Source organism: Erpetoichthys calabaricus, chromosome 9 (assembly GCF_900747795.2).
Source record: "Erpetoichthys calabaricus chromosome 9, fErpCal1.3, whole genome shotgun sequence".
Lineage (NCBI taxonomy): Eukaryota > Metazoa > Chordata > Cladistia > Polypteriformes > Polypteridae > Erpetoichthys > Erpetoichthys calabaricus.
In genome coordinates, this window is record NC_041402.2 from 76663612 (window position 1) to 76677447 (window position 13836).

Consider the following 13836-nt stretch of genomic DNA (forward strand, 5'->3'; position numbering starts at 1 on the left):
GGACATGCCCAGAACACCCCCCTAGGGAGGTGTCCAGGGGGCATCCTAACCAGATGCCCGAACCACCTCAACTGACTCCTCTCAACATGGAGGAGCAGCGACTCTACTCAGAGTTTCTCCCGGATAACTGAACTCTTCACCCTATGTCTAAGAGAAAGTCCAGCCACCCTGCGGAGAATCTCATTTCGGCCGCTTGTAACCGTGATCTTGCTCTTCGCCTTTTGGCTCAGCTCTCTCTTCACCACGGCAGACCATAACAGAGCCCACATTACTGTGAATGCTGCACCGATCCGTCTGTCAACCTCCCGCTCCATTTTTCTCTCACTTGTGAACAAGACCCCGAGATACTTGAACTCCTCCACTTGAGGCAGTAATGTGTTTCCAACCCGGAGAGGGCATTCCACCCTTTTCCGGCAGAGAACCATGGCCTCAGATTTAGAGGTGCTGGCTCTCATCCCCACCGCTTTACACTTGGCTGCAAACTGCTCCAGTGAGAGCTGGAGGTCACTGTCCGTTGAAGCCAACAGAACCACGTCATCCGCAAATAGCAGAGATGAGATTCTGAGGTCACCGAACCAGACCCCCTCCACTACTTAGCTGCACCTAGAAATTCTGTCCATAAAACTTATGAACAGAATCGGTGACAAAGGGCAGCCCCTGTGGAGTCCAACCTCAACAGGAAACGAGTTTGACTTATTACCGGCAATGCAGACCAAGCTCTTGCTCCTCCTGTACAGGGACTGAATGGCTTGTAACAACGACCCTTGTACCCTGTACTCTTGGAGCACACCCCACAGGATCCTTCGAGGGACACGGTTGAATGCCTTCTCCATATCCACAAAACACATGTGGACTGGTTGGGCAAACTCCCATGCCCCCTCCAGGATCCTGGCCAGGGTGTAGAGCTGGTCCAGTGTTCCACGACCAGGACAGAATCCGCATTGTTTCTGTTGAATCCGAGATTCGAGTATCGACCGAACTCTCTTCTCCAGCACCCCTGAATAGACCTTACCGGGAAGGGTGAGGAGTGTGATCCCCCTATAGTTGGAGAACATCCTTCGGTCACCCTTCTTAAAAAGGGGGACCACCACCCCAGTTTGCCAATCCAGAGGCACTGCCCCCGAAGTCCATGGTCCATGCAATGCTGCAGAGACGTGTCAACCAGGACAACCCCACAACATCCACAGCCTTGAGGAACCCAGGGTGGACCTCGTCCACCCCAGGGGCCCCGCCACCTCGGAGCTTTTTAACTACCTCGGCCCCTGATATGGACGGGCCCCCCCCAGAGTCCTCCACCTCTGCTTCCTCTAAGGAAGACATGCTAGTGGGATTGAGAAGATCCTCAAAGTATTCCTTCCACTGGTCAATAACGTCTACAGTTGAAGTCAGCAGGGCCCCATCTCCACTGTACAAAACCACCATATATAACCAAGTCATGCTGTCAGACTGTCCAGTGACCATGACTATGTATCATGAGTACATGTAGGATATTATGTGATGTAGCTGATAATATAATTTGAAGCTGAATCAAAAGAATATATTGGGAACACAGGACTGCTGTTTCTTGAATGTGGGTTTACTTAAGAGCTGAACTTTTATGGATCAGTACAAAATAGTCATTAAGAAAAACATTCTGGCCAGAGCAGCACAGTAAGTAATTTCCTTACAGTTAGCTACACAGTCTCGCCTTCTATGTGGTATTTGTTTTCTCTGTGTCTGTGTTTTTATTTCTCTCCAACCTCTGAAATATGCATATTAGGTTAATTAGTAATTTTATGTTGGTCTGGTATATCTCTATCATGTAATTCAGTATTTCTCAACCTTTACTGTCTTGTGATCCAGTTTTACCATATTAAGTTTACTGACAACACACAAGCAGTGGATGTGGGTGGTTGATCCCCCTTGGTGTATCAAGTGTGAATGAGCAGCAATAGTGCTATATACTATTTTTACTTCATGAAATTATTTAAGTAATTGGTGTAGTAGCAAACCTACTGTACACTACCAAAGTGTTATTAGGTGGTAATATTTTCACTGTTTTACCTTTTCTTTGTAGCGCAATATGAAACGGAATGGAAGCCGGTCCTGTGTGACGCGGAAAAGCCGGTTTGGCTCACGTGAACGTGATTGGCTAAAGGAGGACCGACATCGAGGATGCTTATATGTATATCGAAGTGGAGAACCACAACAAACAGTCACCGTTCCATCTTCTTCCACCTCCTCCTCCTCCTCAAACACTTCACAGTCTGACTTACGACTTGTGCTGTGTACTACTGATAGCACTGTAGCAGAACTTTGTGCACAAAGTGATATTGAAGGATTGTATCTGCAAATGCACGGGGATTTTGTGAGGTAAGATATAAGCTTCAGTCACTTTAATCAGTTTGATCAACTGTAATGCAGTTCTGGAATAAATGAGTATATACTGTACTACTTCTTCCTTTACATGCTTTCTAAAAGTTATAGATTTTATACCGTAGGCCAGTTTCACCAAGTAGAAACTAAACATGATTTTTTATTAAGATTTTTATTAAATCTGTGACTCATCTAGTTTACTTTTCTCTGTGTTCGTCATATGTGTACATTAGATCTGGCTGCCCACAGTTACTATTAAACCAACTGACATCATCTGAATGTTGTTTTTTTCTTTTCAAGTAATGCAGCTGAATACACAGAAGGCTACCAGGTCTATAGCACCTGGCTGGGTGCTAAGCTGAAGTTAAGATTCTGCAATGTCAAGAGTGACAGGTTTTTTTGTACTTGGGCGTAAGCAATTATTGTGGTGGTTATGAAATTAAAAAAGATTTAGACCCTGTTTTAGGTAGCTGTTTAACTTGTGCAGCTTTTTAAATATTTTTTTTACATTTCTTATAGGAATGTGTCAGCTATTCAATGTAGCTAACATCATATTGAATTAAAAACAAAATAACAAAATTATACTTCACATGCTCATAATAGAGTGGCAGATGTAGGCAGTACTGTCCAAATTGCAGCTCTTGTACAGGGGTTAATGTGCTACGTGCAGTGCTTTTAGCATACAGTTTGCTTGTTATCCTGATGTTTTCATTATTTGTTTTTATTTTAATAATCACTTGCAATTCCAAAAGTTTTAACAGGTTTCAGTGCACCCTTATCTTTGATATTTTATATAAAAAATTGAAATAAGATATGTGTTTAGTAAGGCCTGAATTAACCAGGAGACCGTCTTTACAAGACATAAATATGTGTTTCATCTTAGCCTGCTCTGTATCTAACACCAATCGCAAAACATATAAAAGTGTTCTTAGAAATAGTTGTTGGTTGCATATAATCAAGATTAAACTCAAATAAATGTTCTTGAAAATATTGTTACAACTAAAATATCTGTTTTTGAGATTGAAGTTTATTGTTTTTGCTTGAAAACTTTCCAACATTAGGTGACAGAAGACTCTTGCTACAAGTCCCAGCTTGGAGACCTGAGAGTATCATTCTTTTTAGTAATCGTTTATTTTTAGTTAGATGGATGGGAGCTTTTCTTACTTTACCCATTATTTTTCTAGTGAAACTGATGGTACACGAACCCCAACCACTTACCATTTTGTAGTTAGGCTTTTCTTACAAAAAACTGGACAAAAATCATTCAAGTTTATGACAGTTTTATTGATGGGACGACCTCACGATTGTCTATTTTAAATAATGAATTACCACAAAATATTTGCAGAGCAGATTAAGAAGCTGTTACAACAGTGCTTGTTCATTCAATTTACCTACTTATAAATTCATTTATTATAAATTGTAGATCAGTATTAAATGACCCAGGCTAAACACATTATTTATGCTTTTAATCCAAAAGAAAAAGCTATAAAATGGCACATCTTTATTTTGAAAATAATTCAATTAAAATAGAAGCTATCCTCAAATTAAGGCTGGGTCCTTGTCACTTGCCTTTGCTTGCTTGCCACTTCTGTATGCGTTTTGTCTGGTTAACTCCTAGATATCATATATGTGTGTGTTTTTTATTTTATTTTGGTGGTTATATGAACTGGCCTGTTGAATGTGGAATGTCTGTCTGCATGGGGATTTCTCTGCAATGTATTAATGTACCTTCCAGGTTTGGTTGCAATGAAAGTCTTAAATCACTTTCGGTCTCCAAAGTTAAGTTTAAGTACTCCTGGCCAAGAAAAGAGCTGAACTTAGTAAGTGAAAACTTAATTAAACCAGATGTCCAACAACAGACAAAAAATGTATGCTTAAAAGATTATTTAAAATGAGAATTTGAAGATTCTGCATGTAAAGGGGCTTTCTGGAAGGTACCCATGACATTAAAGACCTCTTTTGGGAATCCGTGTATTAGCATTTGAGATTCTTATTAGAATTTCCCTATAAATTGTGTCTGTGAATTATGGTATAGTTTTGTTCCTGTGTCTTGAGGAAGGGATTATGCTGTATGGTTGTGATTGTTTGTGCACCAGAGCATCTGTGCCCAGTATACTGTTGTTTTGAATTGTTTTTAATAATTTTCTGAGTAATTGTTCTTTGACTTGATACCTTTTGCTAAAGGTCAAACACTTATACACGCACATACAGTATATCAGTACTGGCTATGAAAGAATAATGGCATTGAAACATTACAGAAAAGTAAAAGTCAAACACATTTTGTTTGTTTTACTCCCAGGATGATCATTTAGAGGCCCATGGGCTGGACTCATGCCTAGTGCCATGGGTGGAGCAAAGGGGTCATCCCTTGAACTAAACGGTGTAATTCCCTCAGTTTTGTACAGAAGGATTTTTAAACACTTTCACTCACTTAACTTGCACTGTTCATATTCAGTGAAGCATATGTACTCATGCATCCAGTTTACACCAACTCTGTTCTGTATTTGAACACTGCAGGACTGATTAAAAACAGCTTTTGTAGTTTTAGAACAGTCTCTTGAGGTAATTTTTGAACATTCGCATGCAAATGCTTGCTGGTAGTTTTATTTTTGTATTGAATCTGTATTGTTTTTTTACAACAACAAAATGTATATACAGTATCAATACATGTGAAAAGTGACTGAAAAAAGTAACAATTGTGTATCCATTGGAGACTGCATGCAGTACTCTGAGGACTTCCTGAGCTACCAAGGCACAAACCTTTAGGAAAAAAAAATAACATGCAAGTATTATGTGTAAGCTGGCACTGGCACACAGATAACTGGTTCACTGGTGCCATCATGATGCAATTTTTATAGCAACCCCTTTAAATGAATGAGGAGCTTCTTGCCTTCATGCCAAATGACCATGCTGTGCAAACAAAAGCATGTCCTCATATCATTGTATTCTGGGTAAGAATTTTGATTTTTTTTCTGCCGATCATTGCACATGTTGGTGTCAAGTGTGCCTTCCATCATATCATCTCCTGCAGGTCTGAACAGAGTGATTATTGTTCACCTTGGGAAACCCTTCAAGAAGCAGTAATGCTGGAATTGAATTAAATTAAATTGTAATTTTATGATACAATGAGATTCAGTATGCAACTCTTCCATGAACTACTGTAATTTTAATATGAAGTAATATGATAAAAACAATGAAAAAATATACAATATGAAAGCATAAGTACAATATACATGTAAATATAGTGCAGATGGTGCAAATGGTTCATAAACTGGCCCAGGTTATGCAATATTACAGTTGTAGTGCAAGTTTATTATAAGATAATTGTAATTATACATACAAACTGTTCTACCAGGAGCACTTGATGGACTGATTGAGTATGTATATAGTTTTTGGGATGAAATTGTTTCTGAGCCTCGAGTTCCATACAGGAAAGGCACTTACAGTAAGTGTTTGCCAGATGGGAGAAGTGGAATCCATGCAGATGCTGGTGGCTTTCCTGAGGCAGCATGTGCTATGAGTGTCCTCTAGGGCCAGAAGCCGTATCCTGATATTCCTCTTCGCTCTCGACACAACCCGCTGTAGAGCCTTCCGATCAGTTACTATGCAGCTATGGTACCACACACAGATACAATGGGTTAAAATACTCTCAGCGGTGCAGCGATAGTAAGTCAGCAGCACCTGTCGAGGGAGGCCAGCTTTTTTCAGCATTGTTAAGAAAAATAGCCATTGCTGTGCCTTCTTCAGCAGTGCCATGGTGTTAGCTGTCCATGAAAGGTCCCTAGAGATCTGTATCCCCAGGAACCTAAAGCTTGACACACACTCCACCCTATCCACATTGATGAAGATTGGAGCATAATTCTCATCATGTGATCTTCTAAAATCAGTGATGAGCTCCTTGGTCTTCCGTGTGTTGAGGGACAGGTTGTTCACTGAGCACCATCTCATTAGATTTTTCATCTCCGCACCGTATACTGATTCATCATTATTGGAAACTAGCCCAATCATTGTTGTGTCATCTGCAAATTTTATGATGGTATTGGTGGTATATGCAGGTACACAGTCATGAGTGAAGAGGGAGTATAGGATGGGGCTCAGTACACAGCCTTGCGGTGTACCCATGCTCAGGGATATGGTGGAGGAGAGATGAAGGCCCAGCCATACAACCTAATGGCGCTCTGACAGGAAGCTGAGGATCCATTTACATAGTATAGTATGCAAAGACCCAACTAGTGTAGTTTATGGATGAGCTGGCAGAGGACAACAGTATTGAAAGCAGAGCTATAGTCTACAAATAGCATCCTTGTGTATGTGCCCTGTCTATCAAGATGAATCTGGGCTATGTGCAGAGCAAGAGAGATGGCATCCTCTGTAGTTCTGTTTGCTCTGTAAGCAAATTGATACGAGTCTTCCAAACAAACTGGGGAAAGAGAATGTTTTAGTATCATACCAAAGTATAAACCAAGGAGCTGGTGGTGGATTTTAGGAGGCCCAGGCCCCTCACGGACCCCGTGATTATCAGAGGTGACTGTGTGCAGAGGGTACAGACCTATAAATACCTGGGAGTGCAGCTGGATGATAAACTGGACTGGACTGCCAATACTGATGCTCTGTGCAAGAGAGGACAGAGCCGGCTATACTTCCTAAGAAGGCTGGCGTCCTTCAACATCTGCAATAAGATGCTGCAGATATTCTATCAAACGGTTGTGGCAAGCGCCCTCTTCTATGCGGTGGTGTGCTGGGGAGGCAGCATAAAGAAGAGGGACGCCTCACGCCAGGACAAACTGGTGAGGAAGGCAGGTTCTATTGTAGGCACGGAGTTGGACAGTTTGACATCTGTGGCAGAGCGACGGGCGCAGAGCAGGCTCCTGTCAATAATGGAGAATCCACTGCATCCACTAAGCAGTATCATCTCCAGACAGAGGAGCAGTTTCAGCGATAGACTGCTGTCACTGTCCTGTTCCACTGACAGACTGAGGAGATCGTTCCTTCCCTACACTATGCGACTCTTCAATTCCACTTGGGGGGGGGTAAACGGTAACATTATACAAAGTTATTGTCTGTTATACTTCCATTTTTATCACTCTTTAATTTTAATATTGTTTTTATCAATATGCTGCTGCTGGAGTATGTGAATTTCCCCTTGGGATTAATTATCTATCTATCTATCTATCTATCTATCTATCTATCTATCTATCTATCTATCTATCTATCTATCTATCTATCTATCTATCTATCTATCTATCAAGTTAGCCAAGAATGTTTCCAAATTGATCATTTTAAAATGCTACTGCTCTCCAGTTTCTCATTCTAAATTGTTGTTGCATTTTAATCATGGAAACCCCACAGCAGGTAAGATGGCCTGCTAATTCCATTGACTAAAACACTGTTATACAATGTGTTTACTGCTAGAAATAAGATTTATTTTCAGGAGAGACATGAGACATACATGCAGATATACATGGGATGATACAAGAAAAGTAGGACCATTGAACTTGATCGATCAGCCAAGTCTTCTGGAACTTTATTAAGACACTAGTCATTTAGCCCGTTACAATAACGGGCGCTAGAACAGTAGTGCATAACATTAGTAGGAACAGTCTGTATTAAATGGCAAGGAACTTTGACCTCATTCTTTTTGTTGGTCGTATTTTTCTTTCTTTCAGCCTTTCTTTTGTTGATGTTTACTTGCTGAGTTGACTGTTCTTCATGGGCTGCCGCCGTGTATTGTGTGTCTTTAATTTTCTGTGACAGTAATACTGTCTTGTACGTCCGCTGGCTTGTACGTCCATAATATACCTTTAATTTTCTCTGGCGGTAATACAGGCGTGCGCGTCAGTAATATGCCTTTAATCTCCTCTGACACTAATACTGGCTTGTTTGTGGCTGTAATATGTGTCACTGTATTGTGTACCTTTAATTTCCTCTCGCAATAATATTGGTTTGTATTTCCGTAAAACGCCTCTAACTTTCTCTGACAGTAATATCGCGCATCACACCGTGCCCCGCGCATGCACACTTCACCAGAAGACACACACACACGGACACCTGGACGCACAAAGGGATTTTATTAAAGAGGATTCTTTTATGACAGATTAAAAGGCAGGAACAAAAGATGTTCTAATTAGCTGCAGGAGACTTTCCAGAACAAGCAATCACTGAACAGTATTACTTTTGTCATAGATTCCTAGAACATACATATAGGAAGCAGGATCACAGAACAGGAGAAAAATCTAAGGGCACATGATGTTTAGTACGCATCCTGTCAGTTGTTTGTGAACTAAAGCACAATTAATGTACAATTCAGTCCAGCATGGAAGCCTGTTATTTAGAGGCAATCTAATCTGCCTTTTTTTTTCTTTTGCCCATTATGATTATAATGAATACACACATAGCACAAAGTGTTCTCTGATGGACTAAAAATGCGTCCAAGATTGGTTTCTTCTTTATGCTCAGTGCTGTAAAGATATGTTCAGGCATTATACAAGCCTTGAGATGCAAAAAATGCAATTTGAAAAAGTGAATGATTATTAAAGTTACACTGGATTATTTTTATGCATTTTACTACAGTAAGCTCATGTATTTTCAAAGTACTTGTGACCGTAATACATTAGTTTTGCATTCTAAATCTCTTACTCTGATCCCAGCACTCAGTCTGCTAACAAGATTTACAAGCAGAATGAAGTGAAGGCTCAATCAAGTGTGAAAAGAACTGGCTAGAAACTCATCTAATGAAAAGAGCCTTGAATCTCAAGAAATACAAAGGCTTGCTCATGTGTAAGCCAACTTAAAAAGAAAAGGAGGACAAGGTTTACTTATTTAAAAATAAAACACTATCTTTTTCTGACTGTAATTTAAAAAAAAACATATCTTTTGAATCTGTTAAAAATGTGTCATAAATTATGTCACATAATTTAACATTTCCTATAATTGGTATATTATTTTGTGAGTGAATTACTAAAAAACAAAAATCAGAAATATAAATGTTTTTCATTTTTGATTTGGAGTAGAAGACACATTCAAATTATATATTTCTTTATCTTCCATAAACAGTCACTTCAGTTTTGTGTGATATGATATTTTTAACAGATGGCGGTACAGTGTCTAGATCCAAATCTGGTAGGACTGTCTGGTTGAATGTCTTCTTTTTCCATGCACAAGGATTAGAGACATGGAGGCAGTGGTGACGTTGGATCTCTTAAAGATTGCCTGTACAATTCCAGACCCCTTCGCCTGACAGCTGATATTAGGGCTTTAACATATTTGGTTGTCTATTGTAAAACAGTAGGAGCGATTTTACTGTAATTCTTGTCCCTAACCCATCTTTACTCTTTAATAAAACACCAAGGTTGCCACTCTCACACACCTGAAACTTGCATTAACAGTTATGCATTTAAGAGTATGGGATGTGGGAGGACTGGCAACACAAACAACAGTTGTAGCAAGAAAACATTGACATCAGATTCAAAAAAAGTGACTAGTTGACTTGTGTGCACCGGCAATGACATGAGTTGCTCCATTTGTTAACACCAAAAAATATAATTTAGAGCTTCAATGCATTAAAGGACAAGGCACAATCTCCCTGTAAGAAAAACATGCACTGTGCTGACAGAGACGCCTGATCTCTGACACTCACAGTTAGTATAACAATCAAAACTGAATACTTCATTGCTAAACACGAATCTGTAAACACTGAATTTCTGTCATTCGTTTGTCCTTTGAAGGCAAATCATACACAAGTATAACTGTCAATTATGACATTGCAATGACGATCAGTGGTGATTCTATTTTAATCGCTAGGGATTCTCCAAGGACAAACCCACTCTCCTACTTGGTCGATAGGTGGAGATTCTCCAAAGGTGAAAGAAAGACACTAAGATGGGCAATATTGGGTTGCAAGAAAAAAATTTAATAAGCTCTGGTGTAACCTGTAAGTGAAAGCATATGTCATATATTTGAATAGTACATTGTAGAATGTAATGTTGTCTCACAATTATACATTTATTGAGTACAGGTAATGACAGTCCAAATAATTTTCAAATTCTGGATTTGTACACAGGCATAGGCAACAGCAAACTGTAATCACTCATGCAAGAAACCTTGAAAACATCAAAACAAAGACTTTCAACAGGAGTTCTGAAATAAAGGATTAGAGAAATACTGACAAGTTTGATTTCACACAGGAAGCTTTAAAGTTGGGACAAATGTAAAAAAGGAGGGGCAGATTTGGAAAATTAAAGCACCATGAGTTTCTGACATTTGAAATTTGAATTAATTTGAGTAATGTGTTAAATATTACTCTTTATAAGTATTTTTTAACTAGCTAATGATGCAAATATAAATCTTTCAATAGCAAATGTTACAAACCTAACCAATTGTTTCATTGACGAACAAGACTTTAAAAGCATGTTGTTACAAAAATAGCTTTAAAGACTTGGTTTAATTGGAATTCTGGAGTTACTAGGGGGCTCTGCCCCCTGCTCGCTTCGCTCGCCAACCCCTGGTGTTGGGAATGACAAAGAGCGTGATGTATGAATGAGATATAGAATAGTGTGAAGGTGTAGATGATGCAAATAGAAAGCAAACAATAAAGTGTGTGGCACAGTGTAAAGGGTTATTGGAAAATTTCTTTGTACACGCCGTTTAAGTGTAAAAGGTAATTCCAGGTCAGAACTTGTAAGGTCAATGAAGATGGTTATTGTCGTGATCAGAGTCAAGTTTGTCAGAGCTTAGAAAGAGTTGTGTCTCTCCAGGAAGTAATGGAATGACTTGGGTATTTATGTTTTCCACATTAATATTTTTTGGACATAATATAGTGCGTTGTGTTAAAAGGGGCATTTGGTCTAATGAGATTGCTGTTCCAAATCTGTCTGTAACTAAGTCGTCGCAGATAAAGGCTTGAGGAATTGTAATAATATCTGGGTGAAGTCCATCTGTATTTGTGAGTGTACCATCTCCCAGTTGTAATAACCAATTGTTATGATCTGGATCTGGACATCGCATGTTTTGTACTAACTGTATCTTTTGAAAGCAATGCCCATTGGTCTACGTATTTTAAGGGTGCAGCTGAACAATAGAGTGAGCGGCATGGCCATGTGGAACAATCAGTTAAGCCAACTGGTCTAAAATCTCCTCCTAATAAAAGTACCTTTTCCTCCAAAGGGAATATTATTAATTCATCAATGTTGTGTAGAAGTTTATGAATGGTGTCGAGTAAGTGACTGGATGCCACTGCACAATTTATCAATAATTAACCAGGTTTTGCCAAGACGGATGTCGTGCAAGTGCCCACTGTTCCTGTTACTAGTGGATACCGATTTGTAGGATCTAATGCAGTTCATAAAGTTTTCACTTTCAGGTACATCGTTAGTTAGAAGGTTCTGTAGATATTCAGGATATGAATGTAAAGGAGGCAGTCTAATTTGACCCTATTTGACAACAACGTGTGTAAATCCTTTACCTTGTATTAGGCAGTTGTTTCCTTCAGGGAAGTTAAGTGAATGACAAAGATTGCAAATGACATTCATTAATCCCAATGGAAATTTTCCTGAATAGTGGACTCATTATTGAACGCGTTGTCAGCTAACTGGCGCAAGCGTTTAGCAGGTGTCTATCGTTGATGTCTGTGACGTGTATCTTTTGCTTGTGCCGTTTGAGAGTCGCGTCGTTGTATGTCCATTATTTGGGACGTGTTGTTTTGGACGTGTAATCGATTTGCCTGTGCTGTGTGAGAAGCCCGTTGTAGTTTACGGCGTGCATTGTTTGTATTGAGCCTTGCCCGTTTTTGTATGTCGGTCAGTTGAGTTTTCTCTTTTTGGAGCCTTGCGTGCTTGTTTTCCGGCAGTCCAGATGCGCGGTGTAGACGTCTGCATTTATTTATTTTGTCCCTTCGCTGCCGTTTCTGTATGTCTGAGACGGGAGGTGTTTCGTTTTGAACCCGTGCCTGTTTCGATGCAGTACTGTGAGACACGCGCTGCATGTGTCCACGTTCAGTGTGTCTGTCCATTTGGGTTCGTTTCTGTAACTGTGTTAGTTGAGCTTTGCGTTTTTGGAGCCGAGACATTTTTTCTTCCAGAGTTTCAGAAGCGCGTTGGAGCCGACGTGTATTGTTTTTTTTCATGCGGGTTCATGTGTTTGGTCCCATTACTCGAGCCGTATCGTTTTGTACCCGTGATCGTGAATTCATGAATTGTTTGTTCTTCAGCGTTAGAAATATGGATAAGTAATAAGGAGGATCGCACTCACTGTTAATATGGAGCCTTTTCTGCGGTTGAACGGTTAATAGTGCCTTATTGTAATGAGATCCACCTATGCTGCATAGTGTGAACGTGTTGAGATGACGTATGTTTAATACGGACGGTTCATTTAGAAATGGCGCTTTGTGTGTCATTTTTTATTTATGTTACTGTGGTCGATGGTCTGAATCGTCGTTTTTGTGTACGTTTCGTGTGTTATGGCCGTAGTCTGTCCCGTTTCGTGTCCAATGGGCTTTGTGTGGTGCTCGCGGCTTCTTTTTTTTTGTGTGCTAGGGGCTTGTTGAATCCTCCTCTTTGTGTGTCCCGTTTCGTGTGCAACGGCGTCTGACTCCTTTTTTCTGTGGTCTGACTGCTTTTTTGAGTGCGCGATGCCTCATTTCTTATTTTACATTGCATTCCATCCGGTTCCTGTTGCTTGGGGGGGGGGGGGGGGGGGGGGGAGAGATTTGTGGGGCGCCTGCGCAGTACGTCTTTTTGCGGCCACGGCCCATTGCCGGATGTCCCCTGCGTCCATCCGGTTTACTCATTTCTCGGTTAGTAATGTGGATCTTGAAATTTGCTAATGTAACAGTACATGTTTAAAACTTTTATACTGTATTTACTATTGATTTTTAAGCAGGAGTTTTCAGTTATGGGACAGAAGATATCAGATAGTAAATGTAAAATCTGCTCACTTCTTAGGATAAATCAGGTAGTACATTATTTATATCATCTCTTTAAAAAACCTCTTATGAAACTCCCCCCAAGATTGTAAACCCCATTTGTTGTTACACTTGGGCTGGAGGATGGGACTCCATCTCTGCCACACATTAAAATTCAATCCTTGCCAATACTTAAATGATGGTTGGGTAACCACTTAATGGATTCACTAGTATTTTAAAGCTGTAGTTACTGTTAGTATTTATATATTTTATATTGTATTACAGAAAAAGGCACAATACTTATCAATTTATGAAATTAATATACTTTAATTAAAATCCATTGAATGGGATTTCTGTTTTTGCTGTGGTACTGAAAGGTATCAAGTATTGTGAAATTTCACTGTCTGGTATTGTGACATCCCTACTCCAAACTATCACTATTCTTCTTCTAGTGATGGGTAATTTAAGAATGAAATTGAAGTCTGACCTTTACTTTTGCCTGAAGTACCTCCATGTAAAATAAGCCTTTATGGAGAAGCAAGACTTTTTGCTGTAGTTGGGTTTACTTTTGTTCATGGCACTTT

General features: G+C 39.7%; 1 protein-coding gene across 2 annotated transcripts in view; it reads left to right on the plus strand.

Moving 5' to 3' along the window:
- The window catches only part of phlpp2 (PH domain and leucine rich repeat protein phosphatase 2), a 213412-nt gene that overhangs the window by 66516 nt on the left and 133060 nt on the right, over positions 1-13836 (plus strand). For both annotated transcript variants that reach the window (XR_007935807.1, XM_028809782.2), the window contains exon 2: positions 2057-2352. Coding sequence is in view for 1 of the 2 variants with exons in the window: in XM_028809782.2 (XP_028665615.2) it covers positions 2057-2352 (296 nt within the window). In the remaining variant the exon portion in view is untranslated. The remainder of the gene's footprint in view (positions 1-2056; positions 2353-13836) is intronic.